This window comes from Muntiacus reevesi, chromosome 11 (assembly GCF_963930625.1).
Source record: "Muntiacus reevesi chromosome 11, mMunRee1.1, whole genome shotgun sequence".
NCBI lineage: Eukaryota > Metazoa > Chordata > Mammalia > Artiodactyla > Cervidae > Muntiacus > Muntiacus reevesi.
This window is the reverse complement of record NC_089259.1, coordinates 69,179,660-69,197,884: the sequence shown is the minus strand read 5'-3', so window position 1 is coordinate 69,197,884 and position 18,225 is coordinate 69,179,660. Positions and strand designations below refer to the sequence as shown.

Sequence of the window (18,225 nt, the reverse complement as noted above, 5' to 3'; positions counted from 1 at the left end):
TTCAGTTTATTGGGATGCCAGGTGCCAGGGTTTGGTGTTGGCCAGGATTCCATTGAGGATGTAAGGCAAAGGTTCTATTTATCCAACATTCATCTCTTTGTGTGCAGTTTAGATGCAATTATATGTGTTGTTCAGTAAGTGACAGTTTTGTTTTTCTGATAATAAATAGGCAGCATTGTTCTTGCTTGGCTTGATTAGTATTTCTAAGGGGTCTTCCTGGAGTGGCGCTTCTTGGCACATGGTATTGGTGTTGCTGCCTGAACTGTCTTCCTCCTCCTGTGGATGATGAAGGCCTGGTGGTCAGGGATTCCTGTTCAGTGCCTGCTTCACAGGAAGCCTGAGAGGAATATGCCAAGTGTGTGGCCCCCAGCCAGACACAACCTATCCTCTGTTGTCTCTCCAGTCTTTTTTCCACTGACCCTAGGCATAGATCACATGACCCAGGGCATTGTAGCTGTTGGTCAGATCTGTGTTACACTAGACACTTCTCAAGTATTCATTCATCAAACATGAAGTAAGGCCCCTGCTCAGTTTCAGGGATGAATAAAGCTTAGTTCCTGCCCTATCGAAGCCACAGCCTACCAGGGAGGTAAGTATACAAGTATCTCCTGGAGAGAGTGGTAGGTACTATAATGTAGGGTTTCTTGGACTGCTGGGGAGCCCCAGGGTAATGAGGGATAAATTCTGCGACAAGAAGTATTTGAGGAAGTCCTGAGCTCATCTGTAGTGTAGAAAAAATCAGCATCTTCCTTCAGTCCTGATGGTAGAGTCCTCCCCGACCATCCCTGAGTCTGACCCTATGCTGCCCCGGAACAGCATCATCTGGGGTGGACACTGGTTTTCTGCTTCAACAGGTTTAAAACCTGCTGAGATAATTTCTGTTTAAATTCCTGGCTATTCCTGCAGAGCAAAGTGTTTCTACACTGTGTCCTTGCAGTTTTGTTTTTATACCATCCCAAGAAGGCTTTGTCTTTCTCTCTTAAGGTAACAATATTCTTGCACTATCTGTGGGTTGGACCACTGCAGGCTATTGCAGTGACCGCCCTGCTCTGGATGGAAATAGGAATATCGTGTCTTGCTGGGATGGCGGTTCTCGTTATTCTTCTGCTTTTGCAAAGCTGTTTCGGGAAGTTGTTTTCATCACTCCGGTAAGAGAAACACTTCTTTTAAAAATTGATATTATGTAGTTGGTAACATCCACAGTCTGCTTGATGCTTTTGTTGAAAAACAAGACAAATGCCTTCTCTGGTCTCTTCTTTGTGTGGGTTGTAGACCCTTCAGGCTTAGCCATTGAAGGCTCCAGCCTTATGCTGAAGGCCTATCTTGAAACAGGAGCAGTGAAGGCATTCACTGGCTCCTCTTGGCACTGTATATGAATAAGTAGAGTGTCCTTCAACAGAATTTAAACCCATGTCCATGTTATTTAATTATTGTTAAAATGTAATAATCTTGTAGGCCCATTTCTCACTGCCCGTGTTTTTGTTATGCTTCTGTTGGAACCTTTTCAGGTATTATGTTCATGTTGCCATTAATTTATAAGCACCCCAAGGGCCAGGCTGATCTTCCTTATATCTTTATGAAGTCCCACATTCACAGCAGCACATGTGGTAGAAAAGTGGCTGGTGGTGAAGAGCCTTCTGGTGCTGAGTTAGACCTGAAGCAGGTCCCAGAGGGTTGGAGGTGGATGGTTGTCAGGTGATGGGGATGTTGTGCTATTTGAAGGTCACTGAGTTCTTGTGTGTGTTGTGTGGGTGCGGGTCTGTGCCTGGTGTCTTTCTCTACTTGGAATTCCCTTTCCTGTCTTTGCTGTGGAGATGCTCCCTGTCCTTCGAGGCCCTGTTCCAGTGCTACCAGGTCTCTGAAGCGCTTCTTGTTCTTCTTTCCTGTTGGAATTAACAGCCTCATCTTTTCTGCTCCCCAGAACTTCACTCCTATTTTATTACAGCACAGCCACTGTCTTCAGTGCCGTGTAGGTTTGAGTGACTTTCTGCCTTCCCTACCTGTCTGTGACCTGCTTGAGTAAACAGTTTGTATCTGACTCATTTTAGGTCTTCCTTAGCTGATGCTGCATGTTCTCCAAGTTACTTCTTAAAATGTCCCGAATGGTTGGTTGACTTTCTGATTGAAACCATTTTCTCGGTTTGTACTTTGAGTAGGACCTGCCTATTTTCTAAGTGCAAAAGGACTGTAGAGAATAATTTGATTCCTAGTTACTCCCTCTGTGCCCACTCCTGCTGCTGGTGCTGAGGAAAGTTGGGTTGTGGTCACTAAGGCTCATCTCTCACGTCTGTTCTCTTAGGAGTAAGACTGCTGCTCTCACAGATGACAGGATCAGGACCATGAGTGAAGTAATAACTGGCATCAGAACAATAAAAATGAATGCTTGGGAAAAGTCATTTATAGACCTTATTACCAGATTGAGAAGGTAAGTTTACATATATATATGTGTGTGTGTGTGTGTGTGTGTGTGTATCACTCCATATTTTCATGCTTTATTTCCCATTCTACTGAATGCTTTAGATGTCTTACCAAATAAGTATTTAAGTTCACTTTCACATTAACGTGAACTTAAATACTTACTATTCACCGCATCCCCCACATGTTGCAGGAGGGTTAAGTAGAGTAGTGAAGATGTCATTTAACCTGCTTTTCCATTTATCATCTTCTCAAAGGAAAAAAGGGTTTCCTTGGTGGCTCAGCTAGTAAATAATTCACCTGCAATGTGGGAGACCTGGGTTCAATCCCTGGTTTGGGAAGATCCCATGGAGAAGGGAACAGATACCCTCTCCAGTATTCTGATCTGGAGAATCCATGGACTGTATAGTCCATGGGGTTGCAAAGAGTTGGACATGACTGAGTGACTTTCACAAAGGAAAAGATATATATGCTTCTTACTTATATAGAAATGAAATTCTAAATACTTCTTAATACCTTAAATCTCAATAAGCAGTGCTTTTAAGATAGCATTTGAAACTATGACATTCAAACTAAAATTGTAACTTATGTTGATGGAGCACATATGGGGGGGAATTATAGAGATTGGGTGTACCTGTGTTGAGCCAAACTGTATGAATCACTATTCTTCATTGTCATCATGCTTAGTCACTCAGTCATGTCCCACTCTTTTCAACCCCATGGACTGTAGCCTGCCAAGCTCCTCTGTCAGTGGGCTTTCTCAGGCAAGAATACTGAGGTGGGTTGCCAGTTCCTCCTCCAAGGGATGTTCCTAATCCAGAGATTGAAACCATGTCTCCTGCATTGTAGGTGAATTCTTTACCACCAGGAAAGTTCATGAGTCACTATTATTCATTTCAAACGGAGCTACGAAAATACTGTTCCTTTTATTTTGCTTCATGTTTGTAGGATGTTTCTCCATCTTTCATTTAAATATCTGATGAGCATTTCTCTGACCCCACCTTGTTACCTCTGACTTTGCACCTTTGTGGGGCAACTCACACGGGGCACTGAATCCATGTCTTGTATGTTGATACTTCTTATAAAACTTAAGTCCTACTTTCTTTTCCAGGAAGGAAATTTCCAAGATTCTGAGAAGTTCCTACGTTAGGGGAATGAATTTGGCATCATTTTTCACTGTGAGCAAAATAATGATTTTTGTCACCTTCGTCAGTAATGAGCTCCGTGACAGCCTGATCACAGGCAGCCAAGTGTTCATGGTGGTGATGCTGTTTGAAGCTCTGCGATTTTCTAGCACCTTCTACTTCCCCATGGCCGTTGAGAAGGTGTCAGAGGCCGTCGTCAGCATCCAAAGAATCAAGGTTTAGTGAAAAATAACTTTTAAAAGTTATAGACAGATTTTACCTAAAATGCCTCCTTTTATGTGGTGTCACTGGGTGCCAGTTAGGTGAGATTTAACTCTTTCAGTGCCAAGCTGGCAGTCTTTCCAAAATGTCTGTATTTCTTAGGTCAAGTGCGTTAAGAGTATCATAAGATCCATGCTTGTTTAGGGCTGGTAGTATAAATAGCAGCAACACATGCTCTTGACCTGCAATGGTGGCTGCAGGATGATTGAAATGCAGGAGGAGTGAACAGATGCATCTGCTGTGCTGACTGGAATGACCAGGCAGTGACTGTGCACAGTCCTGGGGTGACGAGGGTTCCTCTCTGGGCCAGGAGGGGAGGGACTTGCTGAGAAGTCCCTGGTCTCTGGGCCTCAGATTCACTTATGTCTCTGTGTTTAAAAATGGATTCTTTCCTCCACAGATGTTTTCTCATTGATTCCTGATCTCTGTATTTTTGTCCTTATTTTACTTAGTGTCTAAGCCTTTCTCTACCTGCCCTCTTCCTTTCAAACGTGTGATTCCCACCATACCTATTGTCTCCTTTTTAAAACTAACTGTCCCTAAATAATCAGGGGTAAATCATTTTTATCACAAAGACAAGGGCCTGACACACAGTAGGTGCTCAAGTATTTCTGTTTAAAATGAAGATTAAATTGGCTCTGTGAAAATGAGTGATTTATTATGACCTCATAAGCCCAAGAAGTCTCTCTGTTTTTCTCTAAGTGAGGAAGGGGTACCCATGGTCTTGGCACTGGATGATTTCAGTAGGATTGCAAAAGATCTTAAGTTCAAAGCACTAAACGGCTTCAGTGAGTTCTACATCCAATCAAATGTGTCTCTGAGGTGATATTGTTCACAAAGCAGCTTTAGGCTTTGCATTACCAGCCACTGAGAAATCAGTCTCTTTGGCTGCCTTTCTGGCCTTGATACTTTCCTACTCGAGAAAAATCCGGTTAGCATTTCTGGTGCCTTTATGAGCTGATCGTGTATTGAATGGGGTCTCATTTAACTGTTTGAAGACTATGACATCTATCCCCCTCAGAGCTATTATTTGTGGACAAGTGCTCAATAAATTTAGTTCTTCACTTAGGGCATAATTTTCCTTTTCTTTCTTTTGTGTTTGAAAGTGAGGAATTTCTATTCTAGTATATGCAGACTGAGTATTGATGTCCTGGTTACATGCTTAAGCTGAAACTGTATTTTATTCTGTCTGGACCAGGTATTGGAGAAGACAATGGCACCCCACTCCAGTACTCTTGCCTGGAAAATCCCATGGACAGAGGATCCTGGTGGACTGAAGTCCATGGGGTTGCTAAGAGTTGGACATGACTGAGCGAATTCACTTTCACTTTTCACTTTCATGCATTGGAGAAGGAAATGGCAACCCACTCCATTGTTCTTGCCTGGAGAATCCCAGGGACCAGGGAGCCTGGTGGGCTGCTGTTTATGGGGTTGCACAGAGTCGGACACGACTGAAGCAACTTAGCAGCAGCAGCAGCAGCAGACCAGATATATAACATATACATTACTCTTCAGGGCCCTTGGTCTTTTTAATCAATAGAAGTTGATAATAGGCCAGATGATAAATTCAAGCAAGGTTTTTGAGGCTTGTGCTGCATCACAAAGTATAAAAGCAAGAAACTAATGCCCCCTGTTGACTCAAAAGGGTGGGCTAGTTCCTTAAGTGGGGTGAGGGTGGGGGAGGTTTGGGGGTTTGAGCCACAGGGGTGACTTATGTGGTCTGCCCACCTCCTTGTAGGTGCCATGTGCCAAGATCCTCCCTTCTTTGCTCCCAGAAGCTCAGAAATGGCGGTTGGCTTCTGGTGTTTTTATATCTTACTGTTCGTGATTGCCTTTGCATGCATGCGGTTATGTTTAGTCCCTTACGATTTCTTTGTATTTTGTTGCTGAAGGAGACATTTGTCCAGGTGCAAGCGCTCCCACACAGGGTCCCAGGTCCCAGCCTGTTGCTTGTTGCTGTATTAGCGTAGACTATGTAAGACTGTAGTCACGCAGTCAGTAGTTGGCTGGTTTGAATAACTGTGCAGTGTGTTCCTTCCTTTAGCTGATGCCCACTATGGGCTGACAGTGCGAGGCTCGGTATTAACTGGAGTTGGGACTGTAAAGCACACGAATGATGTAGTGTCTCCCCTCTGTGTGACTTAGCATTACTCCAGGGATTCAGAGGTAGGAAGGGCAGTGCCAGCTAGGGATATCCTGAGCTTGTTTCAGTATGGTTAGTATTTGAGATGGACGCAGAAGGATGTGTGGGGTCAGTAATCAGGGTGTCCAGGCAGAGGCCACCTGGGGAGTGTGGACTTAGGTGCTAGTGGGTCACTTTAGGTGGGGGGAGGGTGTTAAGCTGGTGGACACTCTCTGAGGGGCTGTAAGGAGAACAGGAGGGAGTTGTCTTGGGATAGAGTCAGTGATGTTGGGGAGGACTGGGGACGGAACCAGAAAAAGAAAACTTGCATTATTGAAATAGCTAATAGTGAGTAAGATTCTGAAATTATGTTGTTTCAAGAGGAAAAGAGAATTAGGAGAGATGTGAATTGTGTCAGAACAGGTGAGAGCTGGTACCTGGCTGATCATGGGAGCGGTGGTGCAGAGAGAGAACTCAGGCTGTGGTGGTTCAAAGTCTGCAAACGTGTCCTCAGACCACCGCCCATCCATTCTGCCTCCTGGTGGACATGGGTTCAGGGAGGGTAGGAGTCTCCACTCTCTCAGGGAGGGTAGGAGCCTTGTGATAACTTCTCAATGAGCTTGGATGAGAGGAGGAAGGAATGAATGAATCTCATCTTCCACCAGCTGACATTTGACAGAAATGTAAGGATCATGTCTTTCTTTTTCTGCACAATGGTTTTCACATTAAGGTTTTACCAGTTCTTCTTTTGAAGTAGAAGTTTGCAATCACATTTATGACTCTGAGGCATGATAGATGGGATGTCAAGATGTATAAGGTAATAGGTTAGTATTTATGTGTTGTTTTCTTTCTAAAACATCCTCAGATGCTTGTTTCAGTTTCCCCACTTATTGGTAAGGATTCAGTTTGCCTGTGCATCCCAGAGGTACCCATGTTAAAGCTGCTTACAGGGGCCATTTGTTTTTCTCTCATGCAAGAATCCTTGTGAGGCTCTGAGTGGGTTTCCTGGCACTGCTGTTAGAAAGTACCACAAACCAGGTGGCTTAAAACTGCAAGAATGCATTATTTCGTAGCCCTGGAGGATAGAAGTCTGAAATCAAGGTGTCAGCAGGGTCAGGATCCCTCTGAATCTGATAAGGGAGCATAATTTCTTGCCTCTGTTAGCTTTGAGTAGTGGTTTTAGGCAAATCTTGGCTTTCCTTCACTTGTAACTGCCATCACTCCAGCCTCTGTCTCCATCATCAGGTATGTTTTTTGGGTGTATATCAGTCTCTGTGTCTCTCATAAGGGCACCAGTCATATTGGATTCAGGGCCCACCCTACTCCACTGTGATCTCACTTTAATTGATTACATTTATAGCAATTAAATATCCAAATAAAATCATATTTTGAGGTAACTTGGGTTAGGACCACAGTGTATCTTTTTTGTGGGGATCCAATTCATCTCATAATAAGTTCTATGGTTAGTGTGATCCTCTGTGGTGTTAGGGACCCAGACTCACTCTTTCTTTTAAAAAAAAATATTTATTTTAATTGGAGGCTAATTACTTTACAATATTGTGGTTGTTTTTGCCATACATTGACATGAATCAGCCACGGGTGTACACGTGTCCCCCATCCCGAACCCCCTCCCACCTCCCTCCCCACCCCATCCCTCTGGGTTGTCCCAGTGCACCGGCTTTGAGTGCCTTGTTTCATGCACTGAACTTGGACTGGTCATCTATTTCACATATGGTAATATACATGTTTCAATGCTATTCTCTCAAATCATCCCACCCTTGCCTTCTCCCACAGAGTCTAAAAGTCTGTTCTTTATATCTGTGTCTCTTTTGATGTCTCATATATAAGGTCATTGTTATCATCTTTCTTAATTCCATATATATGTGTAAATATACTATATTGGTGTTTCTCTTTCTGACTTACTTCACTCCGTATGTCTGTGTGTGTTAGTTGCTTAGTCATGTCTGACTCTTTGCAACCCCATGGACTGTAGCCTGCCAGGCTCCTCTGTCCATGGGATTCTCCAGGCAAGAATACTGGAGTGGGTTGCCATTTCCTTCTCCAGGGGATCTTCCCAACCAAGGAATCAAACCCAGGTCTTCTGCATTGCAGGCAGATTCTTTACTCTCTGAGCCACTGGGAAAGCCACTATACCCTCTAAACTGGGTATTAGAGGATATCAAAGAGTTCATGTTGTTGGGCATTAATGATGTTGGTAGAACTTTAACTGAACTTGTAAGATGGCAAGGGAAATCCTGATTAAAGCAGAAGACCACAGCAGGGCTCTAAGGTGGCTGATGACTTCACGGCAGCAAGGGCACAAAGGAGCACGTGCGATCTGAGACCCTGAATAAAGCCAGAAAGCTTCGCAAAGCTTTATCCTCGGGAAAATGAGTTATCAGAGGGACACATTACCCTCCAAGGCAGTCTATCAAGAAACTTCCTGATTTAACTCTTGTAGAGGAAGCTTATGTTTCTTAAAGAATTCATAGCATGGACACAGCTGACCCTTGTGGGGACTGGAGCCTAAATTCACACTATCTATTTGGAATAGCCTGAAAAACCTGTATGTCTTTGATCCAGGAATCCCATTTCAGAGGATCTCTCTCTGTATACTTAGATGTAACCAAGCAAATATAAAATGATATGTATAAGGTTAGTCAACATAGGCTTGTTTGTAATGGTAAAAAGGTAGAAAGAATCCAAGTGTCCAGTAGAGGGAACTGGTGGATAAACTTTGGTGCATTTATACAGTGGAGTCCTAGGCAAATGTAAAAATAATGGGATGATCTCTGTCTGCTGGTGGGGAGTCATCCTGGGGCTGTCTGTTTTTTTTCTTTAACCCCCACTCTCCTGGCCACCACCCCTTCCTTAAGGCTGTCTTGTTAATCCAAAAAAAAAAAAAAAAAATGCAGGACAACATATAATATATGAGAGAGAGGGGAAGAGATGTCTTATGTAAGAAAGAGGGAAATCCCATGCATATTGCTTGTATTTGCAAAAAGAAACATTGAGAGGAGAAGTAAAAGGATAAATGATGAAAATGACTACTAGGAAAGGTGGGGAGAATGAAGTGGATGGGGTGGTGGTTAAATCTCACTTGTATACAGCTTTCTATATAGGTTTGACCTTTCAACTGTCTAGTTTTAAAAACTTAATTAAAGCCCCCCAAAAATCAATAGTTAAATGCCTGGCAAATGTATATCCTTTCTGGATGAATGTACCCACTGGCCTGAAGGACAGCAGGGTCAGGGTGGAGAAGCCTACAATCAGCAGGAAGCCTGATGGGGATGGGGCTAGTAGTGACCGCACCTTGGAGGCAAACCATAGGGAGTTGAGGGACTTGGAGACATTCTTTTCTAGGGGAGAAATATTCACAAACATGAGCATCTTAGCACTCTGTATAATAGGTTATATTTCATCCACCTCATTAGAACTGATTCAAATGCATTTTTAATAGCTGAGTAATATTCCATTGTGTATATGTACCACAACTTTCTTATCCATTCATCTGTCAACGGACATCTAGGTTGCTTCCATGTCCTGGCTATTGTATACGGCACTGCGATGAACACCGGGGTATGCATATCTCTTTCAATTCTGGTTTCCTCGGTGTGTATGCCCAGCAGTGGGATTGCTGGGTAGTATGGTAGTTCTGTGTCATGTTTTTTAAGGAGTCTCCACACTCTTATCCATAGTGGCTGTACTAGCTTGCATTCCCACCAACAATGTAAGAGGATTCCCTTTTCTCTGCACCCTTTCTGGCATTTATTGTTTGTAGACTTTTTGATAGAAGCCATTCTGACCAGCATGAGATGGTACCTCATTGTGGTTTTGATTTGCATTTCTTTGATAATGAGTGATGTTGAGCATCTTTTCATGTGTTTGTTAGCCATCTGTTTATCTTATTTGGAGAAATGTTTGTTTAGTTATTTGGCCCATTTTTTGATTGGGTCATTTACTTTTCTGGTAATGAGCAGCGTGAGCTCATTGTATATTTTTGAGATTAATTCTTCATCAGTTACTTCACTTGCAATTATTTTCTCCCATTCTGAAGGTTGTCTTTTCATCTTGCTTACAGTTTCCTTCATTGTGCTAAAGCTTTTAAGTTTAATTAGGTCCCATTTGTTTACTTTTGCTTTTATTTCTTTTACTCAGGGAGGTGGGTCATAGAGGATCTTGCTGTGATTTATGTCAGAGAGTGTTTTGGCTATGTTTTCCTCTAGGAGTTTTATAGTTTCTGATCTTACATTTAGATCTTTAACCCATTTTGAGTTTATTTTTGTGTATGGTGTTAGAAAGTGTTCTAGTTCATTCTTTTACAGGAGGCTGGCCAGTTTTCCCAGCACCACTTGTTAAAGAGATTGTCTTTTGTCCATTGTATTTTTCTGCCTCCTTTGTCAAAGATTGGGTGTCCAAAGGTGTGGGGATTTATCTCTGGGCTTTCTATTTTGTTCCATTGATATATATTTCTGTCTTTGTGCTCGTATCATACTGTCTTGATGACTTAGCTTTGTACTATAGTCTGGAGTCAGGCAGGTTGATTCCTCCAGTTCCATTCTTCTTTCTCAAGATTGCTTTGGCTGTTCAAGGTTATTTTGTATTTCCATATAAATTGTGAAATTATTTGTTCTAGTTCTGTGAAAAATACCATTGGTAGCTTGATAGGGATTGCACTGAATCTATAGATCACTTTGGGTCATATACTCATTTTCACTATATTGATTCTTCCAATCCATGGACATGGTATATTTCTCCCTCTATTTGTGTCACCTTTGAATTCTTTCATCAGTGTTTTATAGTTTTCTATATATAGATCTTTTGTTTCTTTAGGTAGATTTATTCCTAAGTATTTTATTCTTTTTTTTGCAATGGTGAATAGGATTGTTTCCTTAATTTCTCTTTCTGTTCTTTATTTCTTATTATTCCACTGCATGTGACCTTGACCCCGCTGGCAGCCTCCAAGGCCCAGGCCATGGGGTGGAAGAAGGTCCTGGTTGCTGTCACATTCCACTAACCTGTATTTAGTCACATGGATGTACCTATCTGATTGGGACTCTGGAGAGAGAGGGCCTTCTTCCAGGCTGCCACATGCAGCTAAGATCTAGGGTTTGTTACCTCAGAAGAAAGAGAGAAGATTTCGAGGACAGCCAGCAGTCTCTGCCTCATGCTCACAGTTTTGGGGACCTTGGAGAAATGGGAGTGGTATAAATTGTTTGTTCAATTTCTCTACCACTCTAGCTTTCCTCTTTGAATTATGTCTAGCATTTGCAAGACAAGAGAGAGTTTTGTTATATGTGTTTCAGCTTTGTAGCAGTTCATAGGACTTTGTCTTATTTAGCTAAATTGCATTGATTAGCTGCTAAGTGGTGTAGAAGATAACAAGAAATGGGAAGTGTGGCCATTCCTGCTGTGGAGGAGAGAGGGCATTGACTAAGGAGAAGAGCAGTAAATGTGAATAGATACTGGTAAAATATTTTTTAAGGTGTAGAAACTTAAGAGCATTTTCTTTTTAGAATGATGACTTAAATGATAGTTAATGATAAGCAGTGATATGGATTTGACACACATGAGGGGGAAAGCAGAGTGTGCACGGTTTGCACTCAGAGTCTCTGTTGTTGGTCTTGTGTTCCCAGCCTGTCCTGTGCCACCTGCTTCCTGACGGCCTGGGAAAGGCCTTCCTCTGTGTCCTAGCAGTGTCGCATGGTGCTTGGCACATGGTGGGATTCAGTTAATGTTTATGAAAAATTTCCTACCAGCTCACATGTTTGTTGTTGGTAACATAAAAGTAAAACTGTAGAAATGTCCAGGTTCTAAATGTACTGGAGTTTGAAGCCATATTTTCTTCTTAGAGAGGAACCAGTACACTTGTTGAGAAAGTAGAAAAGATAGCTGCATGGCCAGGAACTCTTTATTTATCTGTTTTATACACATGCACACACACACACACACACGTATGATATATATGTACGTATATACTATATTATATATATGTTATACTATATTATATACTTATATGTACCATATACTATAATAATAATGTGTAATATATGTTATATAGTGTTTCTTATGTAAACCAAGACTTAATAAAATACAGCTGTAAAATGATAGGTAAGTATAAATGATATGTATAAAACTTTTTTTTTTAAATGCCAGAGAAGCAGTTGTTTTGTTTGTGCTTTGTTCTTGCAGTATAAATAATCTAAGTCTTTCCTTTTTCTATAGAATTTTCTGTCACTTGATGAGATGTCACAGTGTTACCCTCAGCTGCCATCAGATGGTGAAATGATAGTGGACGTGCAAGATTTAACAGCTTTTTGGGAAAAGGTAAGAGACCATCCATTTCAGAATCGTGACTGCTAAAAGACAACTGTGACATAGATTTATCAGAGAATTTTGAGATTTTACACATACTGGTAAGTGTGACTTGCCCATTTACTGAAAATATGTTATGAAAATTCTCAGAATCAGGAATAAAGTTTGCAATGAATGGAGATTAAGTATAAAGTCAGCATGAGGCATTTGACGTGTTGCTGTCTATCTCATTTTTTTTTTTTTGTCTATCTCATTTTCAAGAGAGCTTTCAAAGTATTAGCACATGTTGAATTGAAAGTACATAGCAGTCTTCTTTTTAAAATTTTAGTTTATTTTCCATTATGTATGTTTTATTACAAAATATCAAATGTAAATCCCTGTTCTATACAATAGGATCACCTTAAACAAAAGTTACACAGCATATATACATCTTTTCTTGAAAACCCAGATCTACTATTTTGGGCATCAGTGGTTTAACTGTTTTTAAACACGGCAATATCCTTTGGGGTTACTTATGATGATAAAGTAGACAGAATGCTGTAGTACTGAATGGGTTAACTAACAAATACATAACCAGTTGCTACAGACCAGAGGCTTTGAGGAATCAGTGTATGTTTTTTGCCCTGATGTTCTTACTGTACACTGAAGGAGGCCATGATTTGGATCTTGGCTGTGGGATAGGGTGGGGTCTCCCCCATCCTGAGATGCTGGATGGTTTTGGCTACTTTGGTGGCAGCCAGGGGCAGGAGAAGACAGCAGGTGGGCATCGTGAGCAGCTGAGATTCCCAGCTAAAGGGACTTAGCCACTGTGTGGCAAGTTGACAGGGAGAATTGGCAATTTTCCAATACTTGGTTTATTTATGAAGTTCAGACAAATAGGAAAAATAACAGAGACTGATCTCAAGAAGTCTCAAAATATCTCGCTCCAAGCATCCCTTTAACCAAAGACTGAAACGTTCCCCCTGGTTCCCTGGTCCTCTGTGCACATCCTCGTGGATCAGTGTGGATTACTCAGGAAAATAGAACCTATGACATGGGAGAGGGAGTTCCATGTAGCGAGTTAGTTACATATGAGATGAAAGAGCCAAAAGGGCAAAATTGTGGTGAGTAAGGCAATGCAGGGATTAATGATAATAATAAGCTGCTCCCACCCTCAGGGCTATAGGGTCTTGGGGAGGAGGTGCCTGCTTCAGAGGTTCTGTATTCAGAGCAGGCTCCTGGCCCAGCAGCTGTCAGAGTGGGGGTCACAGAGCAAGTGTCCAGACTCTGTAGACTCATCCTGCCTTTCATGCCTGTGACTCTGTTGTGCCATCTGCGTCATGTTCACCTGCTTCTGATTCATCACCTTCTATCCCCACCATTAGGCTTCTCTGGTGGCTCAGAAGGTAAAGAATCCGCCTGCAATGCAGGAGATCTGGGTTCCATCTCTGGGTCAGGAATATCCTCTGGAGAAGGAAATGGCAACCGACTCCAATATTCTTACCTGGGACATCCCTGAGAAACAGAGGAGACTGGCAGGCTATGGTCCATGCAGTCACAAAGAGTTGGACACTACTAAGTGATTAAGCACACATACCCACCAACAAAATAGTAGTATGTTCTCAAATATATAAAATCACATCTGCCATACTGTTTGCACACGGAAACTCACACAGGGTGCCTGATCAAATGTGACAGCGTCTCCTACTTGAATACAATAGATTTACCCCCTGCTTGGTATTTTACACTTGAAACATATACGAAAATCACCATTTAAACTTCATTATAATGGCAGACTTTATATTTGAATGATCTGTTACCAAATTTCTTTTGTAGTAAACTATGAAACATTACAAAAAAGAGCTGTTTTGTTCTTCTTCCAAGATCTTAGTAACCTGTTCTCAGACTTCTGTGCAAATCGCATTGTAGTACAGAACAGCCTGTTTTGTTGTCCTGGCCTTGCCTATGGAAGGACTGTGCTCCTTGCCGGGGTCATTAGTGATTAGGGGCTGTCAGTTCAGGTCATGAGAGAGAGAGAGAGCGCGCGCGCCAGCCAGTCAGCCCTTGGGATGGGGAGGGGCACAGACATTGGGGTTTTGGAGAAAAGCTGAGTCTGAATGAAGCTCCTGCTCGTTGGGAGGCAGGAGATAGACATGAGCTCTGTAACCTGCTCCCCTAGACAGCCAGGTGGGCAGGTAGGGGGACGGTCTCATGGACCCAGGTCTCATTCATGGAATGATGGAACTTGGTCTTAATCTTGAAGCTTTAAAATATATGTGGGAGCCTTCAAATCATGGGGCAGGGGTTTCAAACTGTGTGTGGCCCAGAGTGGGGGCTCAACTGTTGATTCCTGTTCAATCATTATCCCCTGATCCTGAATAATGGAGAGGCAGATTCCCAGAACCCTTGGGCTGTCAAGTTCTTCCCCCTTCTGGTCATGGTTGAGCAGTGCCCAATCCTGAAGCCTGAACAGGGCATGAACTCTGGCCCTGACAGACTCTAGGGGCTGTGACATACTGACCTGGGTCATTATCTGAGTGTGGATCATTGTTTTGTTCTCATAACCGAGTGGAAACTAGTACAATAGGAACCATAGGTGTCAGATAATAAGAGAAACTTAAAACATATTTCTCATGTATTAAAGTCTAGCTTCTCCTTGGGAGCTTTTATTCCTATTATTCCTATTTATTCCTATATTTATTCCTATTTATTCCTATTAAATATGGAGTAGGTTTTTGATGATTCAAAGTAATTGTTGTTAGTAAGTGTTTCATAATTGGTTTAGTTATTTCCAGAGAAACTTTTCATTTAGAATATTTTCCAGACCTTTTTATCCAGAAATATGAAGTGTCAGTTATTTCAGTCATATCTGACACTTTGCAACCCCGTGGAGGAGCCCACAGGCTCCTCTGTCCATGGGAGTCCCCAGGCAAGAATACTGGAGTGAGTTGCCACTCCCTTCTCCAGGGGATCTTCCTAACCCAGGGATCTAACTTGGGTCTCTCACACTGCAGGTGTTTTCTGTACCATTTTATCATGGACTTGTTCTTTTAATCTTTTAGACATTTTACTAAGCACATATAAGCACTGTTTTTTTTGAACACTTACAGTTATTGAGAATTTTGTTTATACTTAGTACATGTAAAGACACAAACACACTTAACTCTCTTTACCTTAGAACTTAATAGATTGTGCAGTAAATCTACTTGCACCTGACATGCTGAGGTTTTGTCCATCTTCCTCGAGTTGGATTGTACACCCAACAAATAGCACAGCTCCATGTTTTGTTGTTGTCCCTGTTTAGTCAGGACAAGAAATGCATGAAGTACATATAAAATTGAGGCTTTATCACTCTGCCCCATGATGCCATAATTAATGTCTTCATTCCCCGTGTTTTGTTGTTGTTGTTCAGTCCTTAAGTCATGGACAACTCTTTGAGACCCCACGGACTGCAGCATGCCAGGCTTCCATGTCCTTCACCATCTCCTGGAGCTGGTTCAGACCCATGTCCATCATGTCAGTGATGCCATCCAACCATCTCATCCACTGTAGTCCCCTTCTCCTCCTGCCCTCTATCTTTGCCAGCATTAGGGTCTTTTCCAATGAGTCGGCTCTTTGCATCAGGTGGCCAAAGTATTGGAACTTCAGCTTCAGCATCAGTCCTTCCAATGTACATTCAGGGTTGATTTCCTTTAGGATTGACTGGTTTGATTTCCTTGCAGTTAAGGGTCTCTCAAGAGTCTTTCCCAGCCCCACAATTTGAAAGCATCAATACTTTGGCACTCAGCCTTCTTTATGGTCTAGCTCTCACATCCATACGTGACTACTGGAAAATCCATGGCTTTGATGATATGGACCTTTATTAGCAAAGCAATGTCTCTGCTTTTTAATAGGCTTTTCATAGGTATTCTTCCAAGGAGCAAGCATCTTTGAATTTTATGACTGCAGTCACTTCTGAAGTGATTTTGGAGCCCAAGAAAATAAAATCTGCCAGTATTTCCACCTTTGCCCTTTCTATTTGCCATTAAGTGATGGGACTAGATGCCATGATCTTAGTTTTTTGAATATTGAGTTTTAAGCCAACTTTTTCACTCTCCTCCTTCACCCTCATCAAGAAACTCTTTAGTTCCTCTTCACTTTCTGTCATTAGAGTGGTATCATTTGCATATCTGAGGTTGTTGATAGTTCTGTCAGAATTCTATATTCCAGTTGTGATTCATCTAGTCTGTAATTTTTGTATCATGTAGTCTGCATATAAGTTAAGTTAGCAGGGTGACAGTACAGTCTTGACATACTTCTTTCCTGATTTTGAGGCAGTCCGTTATTCCACATTGGTTTCCAACTGTTGCTTCTTGTGCAGCATACAAGTTTCTCAGGTGACAAGGTAACTTGGTCTGGTGTTCCTATCTCTTTAAGAGTTTTCCACAGTTTGTTGTGATCCACACAGTCAAAGGCTTTAATGTAGTCAATGAAGCAAAAGTAGATGTTTTTCTGGAATTATCTTTTTTTCTATGATCCAACAGATGTTGGCAATTTGATCTCTGGTTCCTCTGCCTTTTCTAAATCCAGTTTGTACATCTGGAAATTTTCAGTTCATGTATTGCTGAGGCCTAGTTTGAAGGATTTTGAGTGTTACTTTGCTAGTATGTGAAATTAGTGCAATTGTGCAGTACTTGGAACATTCTTCTGTCCATATGGGAATCTAGCAAAAAAAAAAAAAAAAAAAGGAAACTTCATAAAGTCAGTTAAAGCTGCCTCAAGAGATAAGATTTGATCAGAGGCCTTCAGGACACAGTATCTTAAAATAGGAAAGAGAAAAATGTGGGCTATATTTTGCATATTAATTATGTTGACTATTGTTTTCTTTTCCACTTTGTAAAACAGTTTGTGTTACTTTATTGAAATAGGTACATTTTTATAAACTTTAATTTGTAGGCATCAGAGACCCCAACCCTACGAGGCCTTTCCTTTACTGTCAGACCTGGTGAACTGTTAGCTGTGGTCGGACCTGTGGGAGCAGGAAAGGTAAGTTATGATGCCTTTTGTCAGCTTGATGCAATGCTACAGCTCCTGTTAAATTCTCAGAGTTGAGCCCAGAGCTATGTGACACAGTTTGAATTGAGTATATCTAGAAAAGTATTTCTCTAGGTGTGTTCCATGGAACATTCATTTTACAAGAAAGGTTTGTGTTCAAATAAAATCTGGATAAATGAGCACTGTTTTTCTTCTTGGTGCTTCACATGGCAGAGTTGGGAGCTGTTTGTGGGGAATTTTGACGTCTCAGTGAAGGAAATTATCTATTTGACTGCTGTTCAGGATGGACCGAGACAATGGGAGCTTCTTTTTATCTTAGTGGCCCTTCCAGGAAATCTGGAGGTCATAAAGACACTTACCGGAAGCTTTGAGCATTTCCTTGTGTGACTTGACGTGATCCTCTCAGTGCACGTGTAGTGAATGTGCAGCCACGTGCCAGACACATAGGTACAGATGTGAGCAAGTCCCTGACTCTCTCCTTTTCAGAGGCAACCAGGTACTGGGGTGAGACAGATACACCGACATATTATTTCTTCCCAGAGGTGAGCGCTCTGATGGTGTGGATACACAGATACCACGTCTGAGTGATGTTGAAGATTTGGAGGAAATTTGCAAATGCACTTGGTCTGAAACAACAAAATACAGAAATCTATTGTGGGATGTGGGCTTCCTTGGTGGTTTAGTGATAAAAGAGTCTGCCTGCCAACTCAGGAGACACAGGAATCTTCCCTGGGCTGGGCAGATTCCACATGTTCGAGAGCAACTAAGCCTGTGCACCATGACTGTTGGGCCTGTGCTCTGGAGCCTGGGAGCTGCAACTACTGGGCCCACAGGCCGCAACTGCTGAAGCCTGCTGACTAGAGCCTGTGCTCCTCAACAAGAAAACCCCTGTGCACTGCAATGAAGAGCCAGGGCAAGCAACAATAAATAAACTTAGAATGTGGTATGGCAGAA

At 42.0% G+C, this 18,225-nt stretch overlaps 1 protein-coding gene across 2 annotated transcripts in view; it reads left to right on the top strand.

Moving 5' to 3' along the window:
- Window positions 1-18,225, top strand: part of LOC136144514 (ATP-binding cassette sub-family C member 4-like) — a 195,078-nt gene that overhangs the window by 26,565 nt on the left and 150,288 nt on the right. For both annotated transcript variants that reach the window (XM_065902420.1, XM_065902419.1), the window contains exons 6-10: window positions 985-1,148; window positions 2,300-2,425; window positions 3,527-3,776; window positions 12,169-12,270; window positions 17,173-17,262. In XM_065902420.1, the coding sequence (XP_065758492.1) occupies window positions 985-1,148; window positions 2,300-2,425; window positions 3,527-3,776; window positions 12,169-12,270; window positions 17,173-17,262 (732 nt within the window). The remainder of the gene's footprint in view (window positions 1-984; window positions 1,149-2,299; window positions 2,426-3,526; window positions 3,777-12,168; window positions 12,271-17,172; window positions 17,263-18,225) is intronic.